The sequence below is a fragment of the Salvelinus namaycush genome, chromosome 31, assembly GCF_016432855.1.
Source record: "Salvelinus namaycush isolate Seneca chromosome 31, SaNama_1.0, whole genome shotgun sequence".
NCBI classification, from domain to species: Eukaryota; Metazoa; Chordata; class Actinopteri; order Salmoniformes; family Salmonidae; genus Salvelinus; species Salvelinus namaycush.
Genome location: NC_052337.1, coordinates 25,261,220 through 25,287,617, shown reverse-complemented (window position 1 = coordinate 25,287,617; position 26,398 = coordinate 25,261,220). Strand labels below are relative to the sequence as shown.

At 42.1% G+C, this 26,398-nt stretch overlaps 2 protein-coding genes across 3 annotated transcripts; one reads left to right on the top strand and one right to left on the bottom strand.

The window, feature by feature from the left end:
- Window positions 1–235: 235 nt before the first annotated feature.
- coq4 (coenzyme Q4 homolog (S. cerevisiae)) lies at window positions 236–4,980 on the bottom strand. Its single transcript, XM_038970243.1, has 7 exons — window positions 4,887–4,980; window positions 2,610–2,762; window positions 2,051–2,147; window positions 1,806–1,908; window positions 1,583–1,712; window positions 1,401–1,494; window positions 236–712 (listed from the first exon to the last, which is right to left on the bottom strand). The coding sequence occupies exons 1-7, from the start codon at window positions 4,975–4,977 to the stop codon at window positions 529–531; spliced, it is 852 nt and encodes a 283-aa protein (XP_038826171.1). The 5' UTR covers window positions 4,978–4,980; the 3' UTR covers window positions 236–528.
- A 12-nt stretch (window positions 4,981–4,992) lies between these two features.
- On the top strand, window positions 4,993–26,176 carry LOC120025680 (TNF receptor-associated factor 2-like). 2 transcript variants are annotated; one of them, XM_038970242.1, is made up of 11 exons: window positions 4,993–5,058; window positions 13,967–14,165; window positions 15,360–15,438; window positions 15,789–15,887; window positions 18,189–18,350; window positions 18,509–18,583; window positions 22,311–22,385; window positions 23,689–23,925; window positions 24,229–24,532; window positions 24,702–24,850; window positions 24,999–26,176. In XM_038970242.1, the coding sequence occupies exons 2-11, from the start codon at window positions 13,996–13,998 to the stop codon at window positions 25,215–25,217; spliced, it is 1,569 nt and encodes a 522-aa protein (XP_038826170.1). In that variant the 5' UTR covers window positions 4,993–5,058; window positions 13,967–13,995; the 3' UTR covers window positions 25,218–26,176. The 2 variants fall into 2 exon arrangements, with proteins under 2 accessions (XP_038826170.1, XP_038826169.1); XM_038970241.1 differs by lacking the exon at window positions 4,993–5,058 and adding an exon at window positions 5,065–5,219.
- The last annotated feature ends 222 nt before the right edge of the window (window positions 26,177–26,398 follow it).

Sequence of the window (26,398 nt, the reverse complement as noted above, 5' to 3'; positions counted from 1 at the left end):
GGTAGGAGGGCATACAGATAGGTCTGGTCAGATCGTATTAGTCACACACACATGGTTAGCAGATGTTATTGCGAGTGTAGCGAAATGCTTGTGCGTCGGAACTAGAAGCACAAGCATTTAGCTACACTCGCAATTACATCTGCTAACCATGTGTATGTGACCAATACACTTTGATTTGACCTATCTGTATGCCCTCCTGCATGACCTCCCACTTGTCTGTTTCATGTCTCAGGTAGCATGGATAGAATGCAATAATTGACTAATATGTGCCATATTCAAATAATTATGTGTGTCCGTGCCATGGTGAAAATTGCATCCAGCCCTCTGGTAATCCTCTGCACCCACTGTGAATATTGGCCTTTCCTTCCTTCACTTGAAATCATGGGGGAAGCTTGACACAATTGCTATGACTCAGTCAGTCCACATACAATGCCTAAATTACTGTATGACATCCCTCCAAAGAGTCCCTGCATTCTGTCCCATCTGGTTGTACAGTGACCTCTGACATTCGAGGTCAGTGCTAAGAATCTAATGTGGCTTCTGGCTGGTGGCCGTGATGGTGAGCGGGGGAGGCTCGATGTTTAGCTCCTCTCTCAGGTCCTCCAGACTCTGCTCCCAGCGGCGCTCATAGAAGATGCTGAAGACACAGCGGGCCTGCCGGCCATTCCTCACAGCCCACGGTCCCAGGGACGTCACCAAGGGCTCCAGACGACTGCGGGAGTGGCACAAGGAAACAATCAGGCCGTAATAATTGCATTACTGTACAGATACCAGACTGTGATGTCAATGGTTATTGTATTACAGAGCAGAAATAATTTACAGTCAAAGTCAATACTCAGAAAATTCATGATGACACTTTCAGTAAGTATTAGTTTCCACACACATGGGGGATGTTTTTCAGCCAGGAAGGAAACTAGACTTCCCTTTCAGAAAAACAATACGTGTGAACTGTAATTCTTTCAGAAGACAGACTTTCATTCCCTTCAGTCAATAACTACAGTGTGTTGATCATAACTAGCTCAACTAGTTCTGTGACACTTGCAAATAAACCAACTATATTGTCTTAGTTCCCTGAAGGAAGTCATCCACCTAAATGTCAGTTCTCTTTACACCTCAGGGGGCTGCTCAGGTGTGTGGTTGATTACCAAATATCAGAGGTGTCCAGGAAGTGTATGTTCCATTCACCACCAGTCTCCCTTAGAATATACAGTACAACTTCCTGGAAACTGATGACATCACAGATAAATGTTGGGATGTATTCAATAAACATTGCAGAAATGTAACGAGTAGAGCCAAGACTACTTCCTATTCAACATGGCAGACAGTCAGTCTCCTGAAAAGGCCCCTGGTTTATATCACTACATACAGTATGAATAAGAAGAGAGCCTGATGGGCAGCACCTTGTGGACAGACGGAGCGGTCCCAACGCTGCTCCCAGGATGCACATGGGCAGGCCAGTTTGAGCAGCCTCAAACCACTTTACTGCCACTTCACCTGAGTTTGAGGAAGTGAGAAAGAAAAGCCATGTAGTGAAACACACTAATACCAATACTCTCAGTGAATCCCCTTTCCCCAGACTCACCCAGCATGTTAGTGGGCATGCCTAGTAAGGTGTGCAGTAAATCGTGGACTTCTCGGTACCTCTGCATGACGTACGCCAACTCCTCATTATCCACAAATTTCACGTTCACCCTCGAGTCAGGGGTCACCCTCTGAGAAAGAGAGACAGAGGGGTACGAGGATCGGCAAATAACCACTACGCTTCCTCTGTAAAAAGAGATCCATTATGTCCTTCACAAACTCACATTGTCCTCAAGGAAGCGTAGGTACACTCTCCCAAAGGATCCATCTGGAAGGGAAGCCATCTTGGACAGATCCAATGTGGATAGTCGGATCCGTGGGCGCTCACTTACACAGAAATAGGTGAAACATACGCGCATGAGCAATCACAGACAAGCAATTGTACACACAACTTATTTAAAATCATAGAGATGTATATTTCAGGGTGTACGTAAACAGAGTGAGATAGACAGCAGAAGTTGTGACATACGTTAGAATGGTATAGCCCTCAGGGTCTCCTCTCATTCGATCCCGAAGCGTCATCAGGGCCAGGTGTCCTGTCGTCTCTCCCAGCACTGCCACCATATCTACATGGGGAACACGGCTTACAGTGAAGAGAAATGTGGTACTTTTTATTGAGAAAATGCAGTACAGTATGATCCACCAAGAGTCACTTTCAAGTTATTTCTCACCCTTTTGAATAATTTATATTTCAAGGACTTGTTTAAATCAAAATAACATCTACGACAGTTTCCCTATGACTCTTTTAGTTTCTTGTTTTTCTAAAACGTCAGTGTTTTCCATCACCTTGATAACTAGGGATCTAAATGACACATGACAACCATTAAATAACCCTGCTTGGTATTGGGTACTGTGCGTAATGAAACGCATTCAAATAGTTTGAGTTTCAAATGCAAAAGAAAGGAAAGTAAAACAGTGAACACAGCCTACCCACATGTTCTGTAAGAACAGATAAGCATGCCAAACTCCCTACAGATGCAAAATGACCATATGAAAGTATCACAACTGGAAGTGGGCATCCCTCTCACCATGTCTGTAGGGGTCTTGCAGAGCTGCCACCCCGGAGCCGACAGCCAACAGGGCTTTCTGGATGGGGCTGGTGGGGATGTGGCCTGGGTACAGTCCGTCATACTGCCCGTCTGCATGGTCCACGCCATGGTGCTGCTGCCGGACACAAAGGGCTGTGGGTGACACCAAACAGCATCAGACATACAGTAGAGTACACATGGACATCCCATCAGGACATTGTATTAATACTGTAGTGACCTTAGTACTTAGAGATTATGGGACCACAGGTGGTTTCCAGTGCTCTGTTTCCAGTCAACACCTTCAAACTGGGCACATACGTCAATTCAACGTCTATTCCACATTAGTTCAACGTAATTCAACGGTTCAACACAAGACAAAATAGTTGATAGTGGACTACAGGAAACTCCAACACCATCCTTAAGTTTGCCGACAACACAACAGTGGTAGGCCTGATCACCAACAATGATGAGACAGCCTACAGGGAGGAGGTCAGACACCTGTCAGTGTGGTGCCAGGACAACATCTACCTCAACATGAGCAAGACCAAAGAGCTGATAGTGGACTATAAAAAAAAAGGGGGCCGAGCATGATCCTGGGGCTATAGTGGAGCGGGTCGAGTGCTTGAAGTTCCTTGGCGTCCACATCACTAACAAACTATCCTAGTCCAAACACACCAAGACAGTCATGAATAGGGCACGACAACATCCCCTCAGGAAACTGAATAGACTTGGCATGGGTCCTCAGATGTTCAAAAAGTTCTACAGCTGCAACATTGAGAGTATCCTGATTGGTTGCATCACCGCTTGGTATGGCAATTGCTCGGCAATCGACCGCAAGGTGCTACGGAGGGTAATGCGTATGGCCCAGTACATCACTGGGGCCAAGCATCCTGCCATCCAAGACCTCTATACCAGGCGGTGTCAGAGGAAGGCCCCAAAAAATTGTAAAGTACACCAGCCATCCTAGTCATAGACTGTACTTTCTGGTGCCGCACAGCAGGCGGTATCGGAGCACCAAGTCTAGGTCCAAAAGGCTCCTTAACAGCTTCTACCTCAAAGCCATAAGACTTCTAAACAGTTAATCAAATGGCTACCCGAACTATTTGCATTGACCCTTTTTTTACACTGCTGCTACTCGTTGTTTATTATCTATGCATAGTCACTTTACCCCTACCTACATGTAGAGTACATATTACCCCATTTACATCGAATAGTATGTACTCCCGCATATTGACTCGGTACCGGTACCCCATGTATATAGCCTTGTTATTGTTATTTTATCACTTATTTTTCTTACTTTATTTACATTTTTATTTTATTAACAAATAGTTTCTTACTTACATTTGAAAATTCTGCATTGTTGGTTAAGGGCTTGTAAGTATGCATTTCACGCTAAGGTCTACACCTGTTCTATTTGGCACATGTGACAAACCAGTGTGTGCCCAGTGGGTTGTGATAAGAGTTTTTCCTTTGCGCTTCATGAGATCATATGACAATGAATAGGTCATCAATACTGTGTTTTGTAGCCCTATACAGAACGGAGTCTAGTCCAAGGGGTGCTCGGCCCACTGTACCCTTTTCTAGGGAACCTCTACACATTTTTAAGAATACAATGTGAGGCCAAAATTAATTGTCGTCACTCAAAATATAAAATTGCACAACTGTTTGTCAAACAGTTCTTCCATTATAGGTATTTTGGCCTTGCTGCAGTTTTTTTTCATTTAGTTAGTTTTATCCCTGCTTTTTCAGGGAACCCCTGAAAGCACTCTGAGCACTTCTTGTTTCAAGTTTTATTAGTCGTACTGTATGTACAGGATATGTATGGTATACATAGCCCAACGAAATGAATAGTTGCAGGTTCCTTCTCGAAAATGCAACAACAATAAGAAATAAAATAAGAATACGAATATAAAGTAAATGATGCCAACATCTTAGCATAATACAGGAAGGTACTAGTTATGGTCTAATATTTGAGCAGTATAATAAATCTGGTAGGTGTAGTTGTGATGTGTCTTGCTTGAGAAACCCTGGTCTAGTCTGCGGAGTAGATCTACAGATGAGTAGGGGAAAACCAAACTGGTTTGCCCTATTTTTTTGCGGTAGTTCTGTGAAGTGATATAATGGCGAACCCCCTACAGTGGAGTTGTGGTACACTCCGCTAACCGCTACTATACGACCTTATAGCTAAATAAAACAAATAATACATTATCATTCTCTAATTATCGAAATATATATTGTCCATGGTTATTTAGTTACAGTACAGTCTCACTTGCATACCTTCGAACATAAACGCGCCCCTACCAGTGCTTCTTCGACTTGAAAAGAGGAGTGAACGCAACATTTCTATGTTGTGAGCTGGCTGGCACATGCGCCTTTTACCAAAAATGAAGCGGACGTGATGACGTGTCATGACGGTTGAAGAGTTTACATTTGGAGGACAGAGGACAAGGTAATAATGAGTTCAGTTTAAATGGACTGGAAATGTGTCACTCATAATGGAACTATTGTGTGTGCCTTATATGTGCTACAGTCAATTATGATTGCATTTCATATCTTGGCTAGAAGACAACGCATCCCAAACATCGAATGTTAGCCATCCTACGATATCAGGTAAATCGAATATTACAATATATAACGTTAAGTGTGATGTTAGGGAAAGTTATGTGCTCAAGTTAACGTTTCCAAAAGCTAACCAAACAAAAACATTACTTTCATGATACGTGTTTGAGCCATCATGTTGTGTTATTGGCTGTACGTTTGTTTATCCCATGTGTAACTGTGTTGTTTTTGTCGCACCGCTTTGCAAGTTACATTACAAAATAAAGTTACATTACAAATGTTCCAGTAACATCACATTGGAGCACGTATTGGTGAATATAACACTTGGGTTACTTGGCTAGCAGTTAGATGATTGTGACGAAGACTCATACACGGAGCAACTACATTTTTGAGCATGAATTTAGACTCGATCGTAGCCTATGCCTGCCTGAACATGGCTGCTTATTTAGGGTGCAGCACAGGGTAGGAAGATCCGCTTTACTGTTTATACGTATTTTTTGGTCCGGCAGAAACAGATATACATACAGACAAATACACGTACCTAAACTTTACAGTACCTCGAAATGTTGGATGGATCTCTACTTGAGAATTATTTCATGGCAATCTTGTTTACTTTTTTTCAGGGTCAATATCGCAGCCTATGCCACATTCATTAGTTTATGCAATTAAAATTATCTTCATGAAGTCAGTCTAATCAATTGTATCTTATTGTATTGGTTACATTGGCAGTATAATATCATTGACCTTGCTCTCGTTTGGACTTATGTTACACAATTGTAATGGCTGATTCCTCACGAAAGGAGAACAAGAACAAAAAAAAAGACCATGCTTCTCTATATATAGAAAGGTATGTGGACAACCCTTCAAATGAGTGGATATTTCAGCCACACCCGTTGCTGACAGGTGTATAAAATCGAGCACACAGCCATGCAATCACTTTAGACAAACATTGGCAGTAGAATGGCCTTACTGAAAAGCTCAGTGACTTTCAACGTGGCACCATGATAGGATGCCACCTTTCCAACAAGTCAGTTTGTCAAATCTCTGCCCTGCTAGAGCTGCCCTGGTCCAAACTGCCTCGGGAAGCAATGTCAGCACAAGAACTGTACGTCGGGAGCTTCATGGAATGGGTTTCCATGGCCGAGCAGCCGCACACAAGCCTAAGATCACCATGCGCAATGCCAAACGTCGGCTGGAGTGGTGTAAAGCTCACCGCCATTGGACTCTGGAAATGTGGAAACGTGTTCTCTGGAGTAATGAATCACGCTTCACCATCTGGCAGTCCGCTACCTGCCAGAATGTATAGTGCCAACCTTAGTTTGATGGAGGAGGAATAATGATCTGGGGTGGTTTTCCATGGTTCGGGCTAGGCCCCTTAGTTCCAGTGAAGGGAAATCTTAATGCTACAGCATATAATGATATTCTAGATTCTGTGCTTACAACTTTGAAAGCAGTTTGGGGAAGGCCCAATCCTGTTTCGACATGACAATGCCCCCGTGCACAAAGCGAGTTCCATACAGAAATTCTTTGTCGAGATCAGTGTGGAATAACTTGACTGGCCTGCACAGAGCCCTGACCTCCCATTGAACACATTTGGGATGAATTGGAACGCTGACTGCGAGCCAGGCCTAATCGCCCAACATCAGTGCCCGACCTCAATAATGCTCTTGTGGCTGAATGGAAGCAAGTCCTAGTGCTGCGTTCATGACCAAGTGGGAAGGTTGTAGTTACCAGTTATGTCGTAATGAGTTTTGTATATTAATGTGCTTTTAAGTGGGAAATACTGTACAATCAAGGATAGAGGTCATTAAAAAGCTAGCTATGATTGTTTTGCTCTTTAAAAAAAAATGGCCCATAAGAAGTATAGCCAGAGCTGCTTTTGATTTCTGAATCAAATGGAAGATGAAAGGACACATCAGTACATTAGAAGTTTCAATAAATAAATAAATAATTAGCTAGCTGACTGACCTGCCAAGACGGCACATGCCTAATGTGTTCTGTGCTGGTTACATTGTCTAGCTGGCTACAGAACAGTTTTACCTATCAATTTAGAAAATTATCACAGCCATTAATGTAAATGCATGCACGAAAATCAATTTAAGCATGTGTTCAAAAGCTTAGAAACACATTACAATTTGTATTTAGTTATTTCTGTTAACACAACTTTTTTGTTGTTGACATGATGTCAGAGAGCTGCAAGTGGGTAACTTGGAGCACAGAGAAGATGCTGTGTTTACGTGCTATGAGTTATCGGAAGTTCCTAGTTCACTAGAACGACCCTACAGGCTGGAATTTCAAGTGGGGAAACTGAGAAAATGTTGTTGCCTGGGTTGCCGAGTTGTGACGTTTCACCACTGACCTTTTACCTTTTCAACCAAAAGATGACCACGTCCGTTTTCGTCAACTACAATATGGGTAATGTAGCTGGTTTGACCATATTGTGAATGTTAAACAAGCAAGTGAACTTTATTATAAGCAATGTTATCGGTTGAAGAATTGTTCGGGCCAAAAACTACATGAATGAAACAAAGTCCTATTTCCGACGTCACAGCTAAGAAATAGGAAGCTCCGACGAGCACTAAAACACATCTTGATAGACAGGTTTCCCAGAAGTAATGCGAGTTGGAGGGACATTCAAGTGGATTTTTCCAGTCCTATGTTTGTATTTACACATTTACGAGATGTCATGAATGCAGCATAAAGGAAGTAGAAGTTTGACCTGCAGAACAACAATTAAGTTTAGGTATAGGAGGTTGAAACGAATTAAGGTTAGGTTTAGGAATTCGGGTTAGGTTAAGGTTGGATATAGTTTCAGTGAGGTTTAGGTTAGGGAAAGGCATAAAAGCTACCATCTGCCGGTCAAATATAGCATACACGGACAATTATCATTTGTACAAGTACTTCCTTTTTACAATCTTGAACACAGATTTTTGGTTTTCAATCTAGCCTGGTTCATAAAAACACTACACTATGAGACTGCATTAGGTCTTCCAAATTCTCTGACCTTTCTCCCATAGTGTGCACTTGTGTGAAAGCATCTGATGTTCAGGGCCTCGAGTGGCGGATGTGTGACAGCGGTAGGGTGTCCATCTCTCTGCGCTGTACTGGGGCTCCTGAATGGTGCAGCGGTCTAAGGCACTGCGTCACTACAGACACCCTGGTTCGAATTCAGACTGTATCACAACCGGCCGTGATTGGGAGACCCATAAGGCGGCACACAATTGGCCCAGCGTCGTCCGGGTTTGGCCGGAGTAGGCCGTCATTGTAAATAAGAATTTGTTCTTAGCTGACATGTCTAGTTAAATAAAAATGTAAAACAGTAGTGGGTGTGGAGTCACAGACTGCTTCATGGACTGCCACTTTCGTTGATCTTCTTAGGTCCTTGTTTCCAAAGACCTATTGGGACCCAGTGCATATGCAGCAGAGGTGCATCTGATGGCTTGGTGCATCTCTATTTGCCTTCCATAGACCTAGACGTACGTTTTATTGGTGCCCTGGTCACTTGGAATTTATTTCCACTCTGTTCGAGTGTTGCACGCTGCACGGAACAACGTTTCTCGTTAGTTGTTGCATCCCTTTGTCTGTTAAAGGTGCTACTACCATCTGTCCAGGAGAGATTAGGCTCTGTCCGGCTGTTGGGGTTGCTGCGGGAGAAGGAGGATGTAGCAGATGACTAAGTGTATCGCTGCTGCCTTTCTGAGACCAAGAAGTAGGCTTCGTTCACCTCGGCCCGGATCTAGAAATGCCTTGGCTTTTCTGGGTCAGTGGAAGGCCTATTGACAGTGCTTCTTGAGTAGGCTATGTTTTAATGGTGTGGAGCCGAGGACTGTGAGATTGTGCCCCTTTAGCGGCGGGATTTCCTTTCTGGGACACTTGTGATGAGTAGGCCTGTCCTGGAGATACTGAGTATCCCAGAGCTTGGCTAATATGGTCTTGATTCTTGAGTTGCACAGAGAACCGTGATTCAAAACCAGAGCGTTCATACCTTGGTTCAATTCCGAGATCCTCTGTGTTTATTGTAGCCTACACGAAATAGCCTACCAATGATCAGAGGTCCGTTGAAAATCAACCAACCATCACCGGATGGTCAAGTTGCCAAACATTTTGAGAAACTAAAGTTGATAAAATAGATGTGCTAATGATTGAAAAAATCTAATCTGTCTTGGATTGTATATGGCACCTCCCATTAGTTTAATCAGATAAATCTTTCTCAGAGAGCAAACTGGCCAAGACAATAGATATCTACTGTCAAAATTATATCCATAAAGTGACCGTGTACCTCATGTGCAAGAACCAGTGATTCACCCTATCCAACAAGTACATGAAATTAGGGTTTGGAAAGATGAATGAAGAACTTAAAGAGGAACGTGATAGAGGAACTTTATTTTTGGTGGCGGGGCTGCAAAGTTGCAGTATGAGCAGTGGTGTAAAAATACTTTAAAGTACTACTTAAGTCGTTTTTTGGCATATCTGTACTTTACTATTTATATTGTTGACAACTTTTACTTATATATTTTCCCTGACACCAAAAGGACTCGTTACATTTTGAATGCTTAGTATGACAGGAAAATAGTCCAATTTACGTGCTTATCAAGAGAACATCCCTGGTCATCTCTACTGCCTCTGATCTGGTGGAATCACTAAACAACAAATGCTTTGTTTGTAAATTATGTCTGCATGTTGTAGTGTAACCTTGGCTATCTGTAAATAAATTTGAAAAACAAGAAAATTGTGCCTTCTGGTTTGCTTAATATAAGCAATTACTTTTGATATTTTTGCAATTACATTTACTTTTGATACTTAAGTGTATACAGTGGGGCAAAAAAGTATTTAGTCAGCCACCAATTGTGCAAGTTCTCCCACTTAAGAAGATGAGAGAGGTCTGTAATTTTCATCATAGGTACACTTCAACTATGACAGACAAAGTGAGAAAAGAAAATCCAGAAAATCACATTGTAGGATTTTTAATGAATTTATTTGCAAATTATGGTGGAAAATAAGTATTTGGTCACCTACAAACAAGCAAGATTTCTGGCTCTCACAGACCTGTAACTTCTTCTTTTTAAGAGGCTCCTCTGTCCTCCACTCGTTACCTGTATTAATGGCACCTGTTTGAACTTGTTATCAGTATAAAAGACACCTGTCCACAACCTCAAACAGTCACACTACAAACTCCACTATGGCCAAGACCAAAGAGCTGTCAAAGGACACCAGAAACAAAATTGTAGACCTGCACCAGGCTGGGAAGACTGAATCTGCAATAGGTAAGCAGCTTGGTTTGAAGAAATCAACTGTGGGAGCAATTATTAGGAAATGGAAGACATACAAGACCACTGATAATCTCCCTCGATCTGGGGCTCCACGCAAGATCTCACCCCATGGGGTCAAAATGATCACAAGAACGGTGAGCAAAAATCCCAGAACCACACGGGGGGACCTAGTGAATGACCTGCAGAGAGCTGGGACCAAAGTAACAAAGCCTACCATCAGTAACACACTACGCCGCCAGGGACTCAAATCCTGCAGTGCCAGACGTGTCCCCCTGCTTAAGCCAGTACATGTCCAGGCCCGTCTGAAGTTTGCTAGAGAGCATTTGGATGATCCAGAAGAAGATTGGGAGAATGTCATATGGTCAGATGAAACCAAAATAGAACTTTTTGGTAAAAACTCAACTCGTCGTGTTTGGAGGACAAAGAATGCTGAGTTGCATCCAAAGAACACCATACCTACTGTGAAGCATGGGGGTGGAAACGTCATGCTTTGGGGCTGTTTTTCTGCAAAGGGACCAGGACGACTGATCCGTGTAAAGGAAAGAATGAATGGGGCCATGTATCGTGAGATTTTGAGTGAAAACCTCCTTCCATCAGCAAGGGCATTGAAGATGAAACGTGGCTGGGTCTTTCAGCATGACAATGATCCCAAACACACTGCCCGGGCAACGAAGGAGTGGCTTCGTAAGAAGCATTTCAAGGTCCTGGAGTGGCCTAGCCAGTCTCCAGATCTCAACCCCATAGAAAGTCTTTGGAGGGAGTTGAAAGTCCGTGTTGCCCAGCAACAGCCCCAAAACATCACTGCTCTAGAGGAGATCTGCATGGAGGAATGGGCCAAAATACCAGCAACAGTGTGTGAAAACCTTGTGAAGACTTACAGAAAACGTTTGACCTCTGTCATTGCCAACAAAGGGTATATAACAAAGTATTGAGAAACTTTTGTTATTGACCAAATACTTATTTTCCACCATAATTTGCAAATAAATTCATAAAAAATCCTACAATGTGATTTTCTGGATTTTTTTTCTCATTTTGTCTGTCATAGTTGAAGTGTACCTATGATGAAAATTACAGGCCTCTCTCATCTTTTTAAGTGGGAGAACTTGCACAATTGGTGGCTGACTAAATACTTTTTTGCCCCACTGTATATAAAACCATATACTTTTAGACTTTTACTCAAGTAGTATTTTACTGGGTGACTTTCACTTGAGTCATTTTATATTAAATTACTTTACTTTTACTCAAGTATGACAATTGGGTACTTTTCCACCACTGAGTACGAGAGTGCCAGCTTGTGGCTGTGAAGTAGTAGTAGTAGTAGAATAGCTCCGTCAAACTGAAGTAACATTTAAAAAAAATGTTTTTTAAGTAACACAATAAAATAACAATAATGAGGCTAAATACAGGGTACCGGTACCGAGTCAATGTTTGGTTGTACAGGTTGTCGAGGTAATTTGTACATTGCATCTACTTAGCTGGTTTGATTGGATCGGTAAATTGTGTGACAAACCCTTTGCAGTGGGGTGGTCACTCTCTCCTGTATAGGAATCGATAAATTGCCACAGACCGCAAACTCTCTTTACCTGACTCTACTTTTAACCAGAGCCCTGCTCATGTTCTGTTACCAATGGTTTACTGATTAGGGAGAACATCCCTAGGGACGCTGGGGTCTCCAGGATACCAGTAATGTGTTTTGGCGTTTTATGGTTCTGTTGTACACGGGCCATCTTTTCTCCGCTTGGCCTGTCTTACTGATATGGTTTCTATGGAGACTCAATCAAGCCTAAAACGTAATAATGCTGCAGTTACAATGTAATATCCTGCTATATATTGCAGTGGCAATTTTTAGCATGCAAATCTTGGTGGGCCAAATTCACCCAATTTTTATAGATGCATGCCAACAAAGCCCCTACACAACACTAAACAATACATGAATTGCACTATAACGGTGACAAACGGTGCCCACAAACTGTTAGGGCCTACATAAAGCTGTCCCAACAGTGGAGCTTTCCTTTCAGCACCACTTACCACCGCTACACCTGGCTATCAGCGGAGCCTTGTCTGGCAGCGAAACAGTTAATTCAGCCTCATTTACTGCCTTTTTAAAAACCATAGCTGATATGGCTGACTTGCTTAAATAAATATGGTTTATACTGACGCCTTGTGGATTTGTGTAACTCGATAAGAACCGCAATTCTCCTTCAATAATAATGAATGCCGACATGAGTTGTGACTTTTGAACAATACACAAACATTATTACATTTATGTTTAGTAAATTCATAATTTTCAGAAAGATGTTTTAAATCCTTAATGTTTGTTCTCATCATTAACACTTAGCTCTAAGTATAAGCAAGTGCAAGCAAACAATCTGCGACGAGGTAGTTCTATTTGTTCAGCACTTCAATGGACACCAACAGAAGTTTATCCTTTTAAACTTGAAAAGAGAACTTTTCAGACAGATGTTTTAAATCTTTAAACCCAGACTTGGACCACACACCCTCTCCAACGAATAGCAGGCATGCGAAGCAAAATGGGGATTGCTTTGCGACACTCGCAGTTAGCCACTTATTCCTTCCAAACCACTCATTGTTGAATTTGTGATTTCAGACTTGTGTAATATTTATGGCCGATGAGCACCGATACATTTTATCTATAATTTATTTTCATATGACAAGAATTGTAAAGGATTTGCCAGTAGAATGTCGATGTGATTCATGATGACAGCTTGTTTAGCTAGCTAGCTTGCTAGCGAAGATTTTGAAAGTATGATGTTGACATAATCAGTCCAATCAAAGCTAGGATAGCTATTACGTGATTTGACATTTTATCTGTGGCCAATGACCCTGGGCCTTCTTGGACAGGCACTTCTAATGTAAATCTATGGCAACACCCAAGGGTGTTTGAACAGCCTAGCTCTCCCTGTAGATTCTGCAGTGTCCCCATGAGTGACAGAACACTGAGCCAATCACGGCGAAGATGACCAACGCCTACGCTCCGTATTTTCACTGGCTGCCCCTCCACCACAGTAAGCACTGAGATGGGCTGAAAACCATATGCATTTTGGAGCTGCCTTACTCAAGAACGAGACCATGTTTGGTCTTTTTTTTTCATTAAAAAAAAAACTTTGTTGCAAACTGATTTGTGACATGAATTAATACCAAAAGAACATGCTTTATTTTTCAATTATTATAAAAAAATTTAAACTAATAACAAGAGCCCCACCTGCCCTTAATGGCAGGTCACCACTGGTATATTGTATGAAATAGGGTTGTAGTCTGTTGTACCTTACTGCCAAGTCATGCACTTGTCATCAAATTATCCTCGTAATACTATGTGCAGAAGTTGTATGTGGATGTGTTAGGGGGGTGCACAACTGAACTGTGCATGCATCCCACGTGCAACAGCTGCAAATGAATAAACATAACTGTTTTGAGTTCTGTAGCTAGCCTAAACTTGCAGTGGCCTGGGAGGGGGATTCGCTGCAGTTGATCTATCTACTCAAAAGTGTTTGATGTTTGTTTACACAGGAAGCTGTATCAGAAGTTGATGGAGGAGCATGGCCCTGCCCTCTTTAGACTCCTCCCTCCAAGGGATACCGAAGAATGTGCTGGCTGTTTCCATGGAAACTAAGTACCAATGCCAGCAGTGTCACCAGGTCCTGAGGAAGCCGGTCCAGGCTCAGTGTGGACATCGCTTCTGTGTCCACTGTTTCAAACTGCTCACCAGGTAGACTACAGGACCTCCTCACCTCAGCCACTCTCCCGGCTCTGCAAACCCTGCTCTTTCCCCCACCTTTAAAAACCCTTTCTCACTGAGCATGCTGCTCCACCCCACCCTGTCCTGCTGTAGTTGCAGTACTGCAGCATCTCTCTGTGGTGTTGTTGTTGCTCCCATCAGCATCTCATCCTTCCACTTGATGAGCCATCATGGACTGTGTGTCTGTCTGCGGTGGGAGTGTGGTAGTGCTGTCAGATGATCAACACTAATGCAGGTCCAGCCTCCACTGGGATTATCTGGAATGGATTTTAGCTCTGGAGGTGGTAACACTGGACCAAGCTGCTCTTGCTGATTACTACTCAAGATGTCTACTCACCAGGAGTGTTTTTACTCTCCATATCACACTGCCTAATCATTTATGTTTGTTAATCTGATCATTAACACACTGGTGTTCTTTTAACTTTGGGCACCTTTTTCTTCTGTGATTTCCCCCTTTTTAACAATGATCTTAAAGTTTTGTCACACCTTTAGTCCTTTTAAAGAGAAGTGGAATCATGGAATTTTTTATAATTCACATGCTGCTACAATTGATAGAGCAATGTTTTTGCCCCTTTAATTTGCGAACTCCAGTCAAAAATGTGCAGTGGAATTGAAAGAAGATGGAATGGAGTTGAGCATCAGCATTATGTAGTTACAGGATGTCCTGATTTATCACCTTATTATCAGTGAGTTATTGGAGTATGTTCAAGACTGGACATTTCTGACTTGTGAAATGTAAAGAAATCATTATCAGAGTTCAGACCACATAGAATCTGTACTGGGAAAAGCTATGAGTGAAGGAGTACGTGGAAGGTAATTTGTTGCCTTGCATACTGATGCGCCTGTCCTTGTACTGTGTCTTGCCCGTGCTCTCTAATTCTAGTGTTATTAATACCTATTATTAGTGTCTTGTTGTAGATCTGAGTATCACCTATTTTTATCCCACTCTTGACATGACTTGCCCAACAAAAGTGTCATGTATTTTGCAAAGTGCTACATAGTTACATGATTCATCTTTATAGTTTAGCCCTGTGCTTTATATCCCACTGGTGATCATCAGAGATGCTGGTAGTGGATCAGGTGAGGCTAATCCATTAAGGTGAGGCTAATCCACTGAAATCATGCTTAACTGTAAAATCCCATGACGTATGTCTCCATAATCAGCTCTGGACCCAAGCCCTGTGAAGCCTGTCGACAGGAGGAGATATACGAGGAGCCCCAGTCCATTCTCAATAGCAATGAGGTAAGCGTTTGTACCATTAATTTGACTTCTAAGAATATCACTGGTGAATCATGTTGCTCCTGGCGAAAAAAGGACGTCAATACTGGAGAGTTTTCATTCACAAGATTCCAATTCATTACAGTTCGAAGCTTGAGGGAGAAAATGAAACTTGAGGGAGAAAATGAAACTTGAGGGGGGAGAAGTGAACTATGTAGGATATTTCCCTGCTTAGGTAGTTGGCCAGATGTCATTTTTACCAGGCACCAACCACATCCTTCAAACATACCCCACATTGTCTGGACAGCTCACAGTGAACCAGACAGCTATGTAATTATAGTACTCTTTGTTCTTGTCCCCCCCCCCTCCCCAAGGCTTTTCCAGACAATGCAGCCGGTAGAGAAATCGCCAGCCTGCCTGCCAAATGTTTCAATGGGGGCTGCTCTTGGACAGGTTGCATCAAAGAATATGAGGTATAGTAAGGACTTAAATTCATAACTGTAGGTTTACTATTGAATTTGTGGTGCCTGATTTGGCACACATTTTGAGCTTTCGGGTTGAAACAGGATGCCTTTGTCTCATTAAGGCTCAGCCTGGAAAGTCCCTACATGCTTTGACTGGCACACTATGAGGTGGAAAGTACCGAAGTCTCCCTGGGCTAGATTAACCATGTTTACAGTATTCAGTACAATATTTAGCAATAATAGTCATGATAATGATACTGGCTGCTATACTAAACATCTCAAAATGTCCTTTGACTTTAGTGCCTTAAAAACAGGAGGGAAGTATTTTTTTGAGGAAGGAACTTTGCCCTACAGCTCTGAAGGTTAAAAAAACATGTACTGTTGTATAATACAAGGCATGTCAAGGTGTGTTTTAAAAGGCCATTTTCCTTTTTTATTTGGTCAGAGTGTTGTATTTGCTTCTTTGGGTTATAAAAGGGCTGTCAAGACTGTCAATTATATGTGACATGCTTGTCTACGCTAATGAAGTGAAAAGGGGGTTTTGGGTAATGATTGATACTGGGTACATGTATGTCTCCAAGCTGTGGGTAGAAGTTTAGCCTATAGTGTACTGCAAATCAACAGTAGTTTAACATGGGGAGGAAAAGTAGTGATACTCGCACTAACGGTATCTACACCGCAATAGGGCTGATTCAGGAGATAACTTTTTGCATACGTGCAGATGAATGTCACCCTGACAACTTGCTGATTAGCTAAACCTCTGTTGGTTTAGACTATCCAAATGAAGTGTGACCATCTGCAGATGCTTTACAGATGGTCATACTATCAACAAAACTACCTGCTGACAAGCAAATGCCTGCAAGGTTACTGTTAGGGTTAGGTTTAGAATAAGGGTAAGGGTAAGGGTTATGGTTAGGGTAAGGATAAGGGTTCGGGTTAGTGGATAGTAGATAGTAGATACTCTACAGACTATTCAAAAGAAGTGTTGCCATAATTTTTTTATCATGCAGAACAGACGTGATGTGTGGGGTTTCTCTGACCTTTTTAGTGTGATATGTCAAGATAGAGAAATGAAAGACAAACCTCATTCAATGAGACATACTTTGATACACTGGGGAATGGGAAGATATATACTGTTGCTAACCAACCAGGCATGGGCTGAACCTTTTTCCATTCAGGGAGTGATGTTAATTAAACGTGTTGTTGATGTTGGTTACGGTTAAAGTTAGGGGTGGGTGGAGCTATATTTGGGTTTGTTTATGGTAAGAGTTAGTCATAGAAGCCTACAGTGGGCCATGCCTTTATGGTTAGTCCCAGGTCGAAATGAAGAAAATAGATGTGTACTCACCAGTTCTGCTGCTCGCACTGATGCTCAGAGAGGAGTGATTCAACAGAGCAGAAATGCCATACACCCTCTCCAACGCACCTTTACCCTACCACATGTTTTTGAGATGAGACAAAGAAAAACAAACCACAGTAAATGTTCAGTTATAATTTGCTTGTTACTGCATGAACTGTGCAGCAGTATTGTGTTTTATGAGTGTGCGTTTATGTGCGTTTCATGAATGCCAAATACTTTAGTTAGTAGACACAAAGGCTTACTTTGCACATCCTCACAAATACTCCCAGAACCCACACTCTTATCATGCTTCCCGCTCAGAGGGGGATGTTTGTATTTGAACTTGGTTCAACTGTTGCAACAACCACAATCAATTGTTAACCGGGGTGCATCCCAGTATTACACTTTATATACCACAGAAGAATGAAATATAGCAAAACCATTTGACATAGAAACACAGGATCTTCAGCGTAAAAAAGCGTTAAAAAAAAGTTTATTAATTATGAACATTAATAATAACATTTCAGTTAGGCCACTCGAGGGTGATCAGGTCATTTGACTGCAGGAAAGGGATCTATGCACAAGTTTACAGTCATTGTAAACTACATTTCCTCCCACAGTACACTCATAAGTAAATGTCAAGTGTTAAACCTACCTACAATTCGAATACCATTCAACTTCAATGCAAATTCTAAGACCAGTAATAACGCCACTCCATTTTGTTTGAGGAATTTAGATAAAGTCTGATAAGGAATGACTGTCCTTTACGGTATAATCTCAAAACCCAGAACTAAACCTCATTGTGCACTAAATCTAACAAGCGCTGTCAAACTAATCAATTTGGTTCTGGGGGTTTTCAAATGTGGTGTAACATGTACCATTCTTCCTCTCAAAGCTTGTGTCCATGTGTTTACAATCTGGGTTGCATGTGATGAATTTGTTTGAATAGTGTCTTTTATTTTTGTTTCTAGGCACAACACGAGGGCAAGTGCGAGTATGAGCACGTACCATGTGAAGCCTGCCAGGTCCTCATCCTGCGCAGTGAAAAAGAGAGGCATAACGAGAGAGAATGTGAAGAAAGAACATTGAACTGCAAGTACTGCAAAGTCTCCTTCAACTTCAAGCAGATCAAGGTGAGGGAGCTTATCTGGAGAACACCAATGGCCAACAAATGTACAATTAGCTCCAGTACTTTAGAGTAAGATTGTGATGAGATGCTTATGGAATGTCCTCCTTACTCTCTGGGATGAACTGATATTCTCCAACCAACGCCACTCCTCATGTGTTACAGGCTCATGATGAAATCTGCCAGAAGTTTCCCATGCAATGCAAGGACTGTGGAAAGAAAAAGATCCCACGGGAAAAGGTCTGTGCTCTACTAGGGCTGGGCGATATGGACAAAATATCATATCATGGTATTTTTCAAATTTATGACGGTATTTGACGGTATTTTATGTTTTTGATTAATAAAAGTTCTGAAATGTGCTTTTTGAGTAGTGTGACCCTAGGGTGGCAACACAAACTCAGCAAAAAAAGAAAATTCCTCTCACTGTCAACTGCGTTTATTTTCAGCAAACTTAACATGTGTAAATATTTATATGAACATAACAAGATTGAACAACTGAGACATAAACTGAACAAGTTCCACAGACATGTGACTAACAGAAATGGAATAATGTGTCCCTTAACAAAGGGCGAGTCAAAATCAAAAGGAATAGTCAGTGTCTGGTGTGGCCACCAGCTGCATTAAGTATTGCAGTGCATCTACTCCTCATGGACTGCACCAGATTTGCCAGTTCTTGCTCTGCAATGTTCCCCCACTCTTCCACCAAGGCAAGTTCCCGGACATTTCTGGGGGGAATGGCCCTAGCCCTCACCCTCCGATCCAACAGGTCCCAGACGTGCTCAATGGGATTGAGATCCGGGCTCTTTGCTGGCCATGGCAGAACACTGACATTCCTGTCTTGCAGGAAATCACGCACAGAACGAGCAGTATGGCTGGTGGCATTGTCATGCTGGAGGGTCATGTCAGGATGAGCCTGCAGGAAGGGTACCACATGAGGGAGGAGGATGTCTTCCCTGTAACGCACAGCGTTGAGATTGCCTGCAATAACAACAAGCTCAGTCCGATGATGCTGTGACACACCGCCCCAGACCATGATGGACCCTCCCCCTCCAAATCGATCCCGCTCCAGAGTACAGGCCTCGGTGTAACGCTCATTCCTTTGATGATAAACGTGAATCCGACCATCACCCCTGGTGAGACAAAACAGCGAGTCTAAGGTGAAGAGCACTTTTTGCCAGTCCTGTCTGGGCCAGCGACGGTGGGTTTGTGCTCATAGGCGACGTTGTTGCCAGTGATGTCTGGTGAGGACCTGCCTTACAACAGGCCTACAAGCCCCCAGTCCAGCCTCTCCCAGCCTAGTGCGGACAGTCTGAGCACTGATGGAGGGATTGTGCGTTCCTGGTGTAACTCGGGCAGTTGTTGCCATCCAGTACCTGTCCAGCAGGTGTGATGTTCGGATGTACCGATCCTGTGCAGGTGTTGTTACACTTGGTCTGCCACTGCAAGGACGATCAGCTGTCCATCCTGTCTCCCTGTAGCGCTGTCTTAGGCGTCTCACAGTACAGACATTGCCATTTATTGCTCTGGCCACATCTGCAGTCGTCATGCCTCCTTGCAGCATGCCTAAGGCACGTTCACGCAGATGAGCAGGGACCCTGAGCATCTTTCTTTTGGTGTTTTTCAGAGTCAGTAGAAAGGCCTCTTTAGTGTCCTAAGTTTTCATAACTGTGACCTTAAATTGCCTACCATCTGTAAGCTGTTAGTGTCTTAACGACCGTTCCACAGGTGCATGTTCATTAATTGTTTATGGTTCATTGAAAAAGCATGGGAAACAGTGTTTAAACCCTTTACAATGAAGATCTGAAGTTATTTGGATTTTTATGAATTATCTTTGAAAGACAGGGTCCTGAAAAAGGGGCGTTTCTTTTTTTGCTGAGTTTATATTCTAAATTATTTCAATGGGTCTTTCTCCATTCGGATTGTTTTATACTGTTCAATTTAACTTAAACCTAAAATAATTTCCTGCATTTCCATCAATTTCTGCATTTCCTGCACTCATTTGAGATCATTTCCCCACTGCCACGATATGGGCAAAAATACTAGGCCTTATTTTTAACCAAATGTTACAATTGTGATTTAGATCAAAACACTTGGGTGAACTTTTGGAATCATGGAAATGGAATGTTTATTATAATTATATAGTTAGTATATAAATAATAGTGGGCCCTTTGAATACAGTGTTTCTTGACATGACAACGAATGAAAATACCATGGAAGAGTTGTGACAGGGTTGTGTGGAAAGCGGCATGTAGAGCGGGAGAGAGAGTGGAGGAAAAATGGACGTTACACACGGCGTATCACATTTAACAAATCAGTCAAATACCGTTATAGAAGGTAAAGTAAAAACCCAAACCGGTTCGTGCATCAATACCTATGTATATAGTTAAATACGGTATACCGCACAGCCCTATGCTCTACTGTACCTCTGTGACCTTTCAGGTAGCCTAGCTGTTAAGAGCGGTGGGCTGATTCGAATCCCCGAGACGACTAGGTGAAAAATCTGTCAGTGCCCTTGAGCAAGGCACTTATCCTAATTTCTCCCGTAAGTCGCTCTGGATAAGAGAATCTGCTAAATTACTAACATGTAAATGTAATTTAGTTTCATTTTTAGGTCAGTTAATCTTATTTTATAGCATTGTTGGTGCCATACTGTTTCTGCTTTCAATAAGGATGCATTATTGCCTAGCCAAGAGTAGCCCACATAAAAATACTACAGTTTACTATAGAATACTGTAGTACTTACTATATAATTCTGTGGTATACTGTAGAATCCTATAGTCCACACTAGTATCCCTCGATTGTGTAGTGCTTACTATAGAATTTTGTAGAATATTATTCTACACACTGTAGTATCCCTCGATCATGTAGTAACCAGGCAAACAAAAAACAAGGCAGTAAGAAAGGATATGTAAACATAGTCAATTGCTGGGTTTCCAGAAGAGTGCCAGTCAGTCATCAATGGAACCATCAATGGAACCTGTACATATTCTTTATCCCTTTACACTTGTGTGTATAAGGTAGTAGTTGTGGAATTGTTAGATTACTCGTTGGTTATTACTGCATTGTCGGAACTAGAAGCACAAGCATTTCGCTACACTCGCATTAACATCTGCTAACCATGTGTATGTGACAAATAAAATTTGATTTGATATTTGCATGTGGGTCCCCTCCCCCATTTCCCAATGTGTGCCACCCATAACTGAAAAACCTACATGCCAAGTATAGACCATATATTGTGTTGCCTACAGGTTATAGAAAAGAGCAGAAGTGTGGAACCTAACCGTTCAGACCACAGTCCTACCTACATACAGGTTATGGACAATTTGCTCTTTTAGTTTGTCCAGTAAGTTTCTTCTAGGAGAAAGCAACGACAAGATTACAAATAAAATAATTTAAAACCTAATAAAACAAGACTATTGTATACAGCATACTACAGTAATGTCCGCAAAACACAATAGTAAGTACTTCAGTAATTTCTTTCTCTCTGCATTGTTGGGAAGGGCCTGTAAGTAAGAGTTTCACTGTTAGTCTACACTTGTTGTTTACGGAGCATGTGACAAATAACATTTGAATTAATGTCTTCAAAACACTGCAGTAAATACTACAGTATTCACTGTACATTATAGTGAATACTACAGTAAAGTCTGGGGAAAAAACTACAGTATATAGTGATACTACGGTATACTGTAGTATCTTTTTCATGTGGGAGGCCAGAGCATGAACAGAATGGCTTATGTTAATCATTTATCACTCTTTAGTAGAAGTCGGTCTTACTCTAAAGTCTTCTCATAACACAACTAAAAAGGTAGTTGCACTTTCCATTTGAGTTGGACCTTTGAACTTAGATCAAAATAACCTGTCTCTCAACTGTCAACCTTCACATTTGAAATTATGGTGGGTATTTTCAGGGTTTGCCCCCATTCATCTTCATAACCCTGACCTTTCTCTTTCTGTTCTTTCCCTTCAGTTTCAAGATCACAGCAGATCCTGTGCCAAGTCTAAGACTGCATGTCCATTCAGTGAGGTTGGCTGCAAGGCTGTGGTATGTGTAGAAGATCAATTATATCTAATCAGATAAAACCTTATCTATATGATGATCCCTTAGATGTTTGAAAATCTTTGAACATAATGTCCCAGCCAGCTCTTTAGTACTGGTTTCTTGTTTGTCATAGAAGGAACAGGTCTATATTTTCCTATGACCTGACCTTCCTATGACCTCATTTGTTAGTCAAATAAATATGCCTATATTCGTAGCCTTGTCGATCGAGAGAAACTTGCCCATTGTTGGGGTGCAAAGATGACTATCATACTGAAGAAATATATAAATGCAACATGCAACAATTTCAAAGATTTTACTCAGGTCCAGTTCATATAAGGAAATCAGTCATTTGAAATACGGTCATTAGGCACTAATCTATGGATTTCACATGACTGGGAATACAGATAAGCATCTGTTGGTCACAGATACCTTAAAATGGGCCTCAGGATCTCATTACGATATCTCTGTGCATTCAAATTGCCATCGATAAAATGCAATTGTGTTCGTTGTCCATAGCTTATGCCTGCCCATACCATAACCCCACCTTCACCATGGGGCACTCTGTTCACAACATTGACATCAGCAAACCGCTCACCCACACAACGCCATACACTTGGGCTGCAGTTGTGAGGCCGGTTGGACATACTGCCAAATTCTCTAAAACTACGTTGGATGCCGCTTATGGTAGAGAAATTAACATTAGATTCTCTGGCAACAGCTCTGGTGGACATTCCAGCAGTCAGCATGCCAATTGCATGCTTACTCAACTTGAGACATCTGTGGCATTGTATTGTGTGACAAAAGTGCACATTTTAGTGATCTTTTATTGTCCCCAGCACAAGGTGCACCTGTGTAATGATCATGCTGTTTAATCAACTTCTCGATATGCCACACCTGTTAGGTGGATGGATTATCTTGGCAAAGGATAAATGCTCACTAACAGGGATGTAAACAAATGTGTGCACAAAATTTGAGAGAATATTTTTGTGAGTATGGAAAATTTCAGAGATTTTTTATTTCAGCTCATGAAACATGGGACCAACACTTTACATGTTGCGTTTATATTTTTGTTCAGTGTATCTCTGATTTAGATCTGCCCTTGGGTATTGGACACACCCTTAAGAGAGCCATGTCTCAAAAGAGACATCTAGTGTTTGTAGAGAGTAAATTATCTTTCTGTGCAGCCCTCTACAATTGAATTCCAGCTTTAATCTCAATATTGAAGGGCATCTGAAATTGACACTGAACAGTATCGAACAGACTAGTTAACTCGGTGTGCTAACCGCCTTGTGTTGTGTCACCGCAGATTGATAATGGAAAGCACAGTGACCACGAGCAGACGAGCGTCATGGAGCACATGCGTCTGATCCTGGCGACGTCTATGGTGCGGCTGCAGCGTCCGGAGGCCCCGGGGCCGGGGGAGTGGCAGGAGGACTCTGGCCTTGGCCTGTACCGCGCTCCTGAGGAGGGAGCCACAGCTTCTGCAGCCACAGTTGGGGGCGGAACTGCTGCCTCTGGACAGACCAGTGGCCTTGACCATAAGGTGGGTCTCATTTGAGCGGATGTTTGCTATGTAGGAAAGCTAGGAATACTACAGAAGCTAGCCTGTGTCTAAATTTAGCAGCCCAAATGTGGTGGTTGTTGTCCCTCCTCGTGTGTGATGGGGGCAATGATAATCAAGCTGGTAAATTATGAAACAGACTGGCGTCCTACATGTACCGTGTTGTTATTTAACTATAATAGATGACCTGAATATTTGTCCATCTGAAGTTGTTGAAGATACAGCAACACATAGTATAGGATTGGTATTCATTGTGTTCTCTGTTCTCCCCTTGTGGTCCTGCAGGTGACAGTGCTGGAGAATATAGTGTGTGTACTGAACAGAGAAGTGGAGAGGAGCTCTCTCACTTTAGAGGCCTTCTCACGACAACATCGACTAGACCAGGACAAGATTGAGAACCTCAGCAACAAGGTGCGTCAACTAGAGCGTACTCTCACCATGCGGGATCTACAGCTAGCCGAGACGGACCAGACTCTGAGGGAGCTCCAGTTCTGCACCTTTGACGGTGTGTTTGTTTGGAAGATCGCTGACTTCTCACGCCGCCGGCAGGACGCTGTGGCCGGGCGAACACCCGCCATGTTCTCACCAGGTTAGATCCACGCTGATTATATGTTATTCTCTACACCTGCGTATCCTTACTGTTTTTAATGTATCGTAAATATACCATACCAATACACATTTATGCACTCATGTTTTCCTTGTGAGTGTTAGATACAGATACCGAGGGCCTGTCTAAAGAAGTTTATCTTCTCCCACAGCGTTCTATTCCAGTAAATATGGCTATAAGATGTGTCTAAGACTGTATCTGAATGGGGACGGAACAGGTCGAGGGACACACCTTTCTCTTTTCTTTGTGGTGATGAGGGGCAAGTGTGACGCTCTGCTCAAATGGCCCTTCAGTCAGAAAGTGAGTTTCTCTACCTTTCTGATTCCTTATTCAACTCCATCTGTCATATTAACTTGATCTTACTTATGTCTAACATAATTAACTACAACCGACTGCATTATAAATCAAACAAAATATGAAGTCTCCCTACTCATTCTCTTTACTATAGGTGACTCTGATGCTGCTGGATCAGAATAACAGGGAGCATATTATTGACGCCTTCCGACCTGATGTCAGCTCCACCTCTTTCCAGCGGCCAATCAGTGAGATGAACATAGCCAGTGGCTGCCCACTCTTCTGCCCATTAGCTAAACTGACAGGCAAGAGCTCCTACCTTAGGGATGATACCATTTTCATCAAGGCCATTGTAGACCTCACAGGCTTGTAGAGGCTGTGGAAGCCCCCTACACAAAGGCACAAAACGCAGACTAATATATATAACTTCTGAAATGACATGATATAAGTAATATTATTATAAAATGCATATATTTATTATTATAAGTATATCATAGACACTGTTTATTTTGCTGGCTGAAGGCACTGAAATGAAAATGAATTCTGCTAGCAGATCTTTTCAATTGGTTTAAACAGAGAGAAATAGGGTGAGTGATATGGCCAACCCAAGTGTTGGCTCTGACTACTAGAAGTGCAGTATTATGGAGAGGATGCCGTGACTTTTTTTGAATGCAAGGCAATAGGAGCTTGTCAAAATTGGTCAGAAAATAGGCTTATTGCACATAAATCACGTTATGTATTTCTATCATATTTTCCAATATTTCTTAATTTAGAGACACTGATGTGATCGTGCCTAAATGACACTGTCAAGTTGTGAAAAACTAATTTTACTTGAGGTAGCACCTGTTGTACACATGGACAAGGATGTGTTAGAGATCCTGCCCATTCATCATGTGAGCAGGCACAACTTTTTAAATGGCAAAACCAACCGGTCGGTAATTTATATTAAAGAAATGTTCCACAAACTCCGCCTAGTGCTTTCTCAAAAAAGCTACAAGCCGGTCCCAAGCCCGGATAAAGGAGGATGGGTTAGGTTATGCATAAGACTAGCAGGCGCAATCTGTAAAAATAAAATAAAAAATGTGGGGGGGGGGGGCAACAGTACAATTGTACTAGTTGATCATAGATGGCAAATGCTCCTTGAGGAGCAATGGGCCTAACTAAGTAGCTAAGAGCATTCCAAAAACATAAGTACGCTTTCCCATTTAAACAGTTGTGCACTCGCATCCAGTAGCGGTGTGTGGGTAAAATCACTGGGGAAGCCAAGCCAGGGGAGGAAAAGCCATATTACAACCTGTGTGTCGTGATCATTGCGTTGTTTGCTCTATGATCTGTTAGTTCATATGCCTTGACACCGTAATATTTAGGCCTAAGGCCGAGACAATAAGAAGACACAGTAGCAGAATAAATTCAACCACAGCTTTGTTTCATCACAAAACAGGAGAGCAACCTCTGTCTGGTGAAGTCCACAAAAGATACTGCATGTAACAGTTACATGACCTACAGCATGGTCAAGCAAGTTAATGTTTCTGTCATTTTCAGACTACTAAACAA

Bases quoted from the DNA above. Each gene is read 5' to 3' on its own strand.
- coq4 (XM_038970243.1), bottom strand. From the start codon at position 4,977: ATGTGCCAGCCAGCTCACAACATAGAAATGTTGCGTTCACTCCTCTTT. The intron at 2,763-4,886 runs GTATGCAAGTGA...TGTCACCCACAG, and splicing joins GGGCGCGTTTATGTTCGAAG to CCCTTTGTGTCCGGCAGCAG. The intron at 2,148-2,609 runs GTGAGAGGGATG...TTCCCCATGTAG, and splicing joins GCAAGACCCCTACAGACATG to ATATGGTGGCAGTGCTGGGA.
- LOC120025680 (XM_038970242.1), top strand. From the start codon at position 13,996: ATGGCCCTGCCCTCTTTAGACTCCTCCCTCCAAGGGATACCGAAGAAT. The intron at 15,888-18,188 runs GTATAGTAAGGA...TTTTGTTTCTAG, and splicing joins GTTGCATCAAAGAATATGAG to GCACAACACGAGGGCAAGTG. The intron at 18,351-18,508 runs GTGAGGGAGCTT...CATGTGTTACAG, and splicing joins TCAACTTCAAGCAGATCAAG to GCTCATGATGAAATCTGCCA.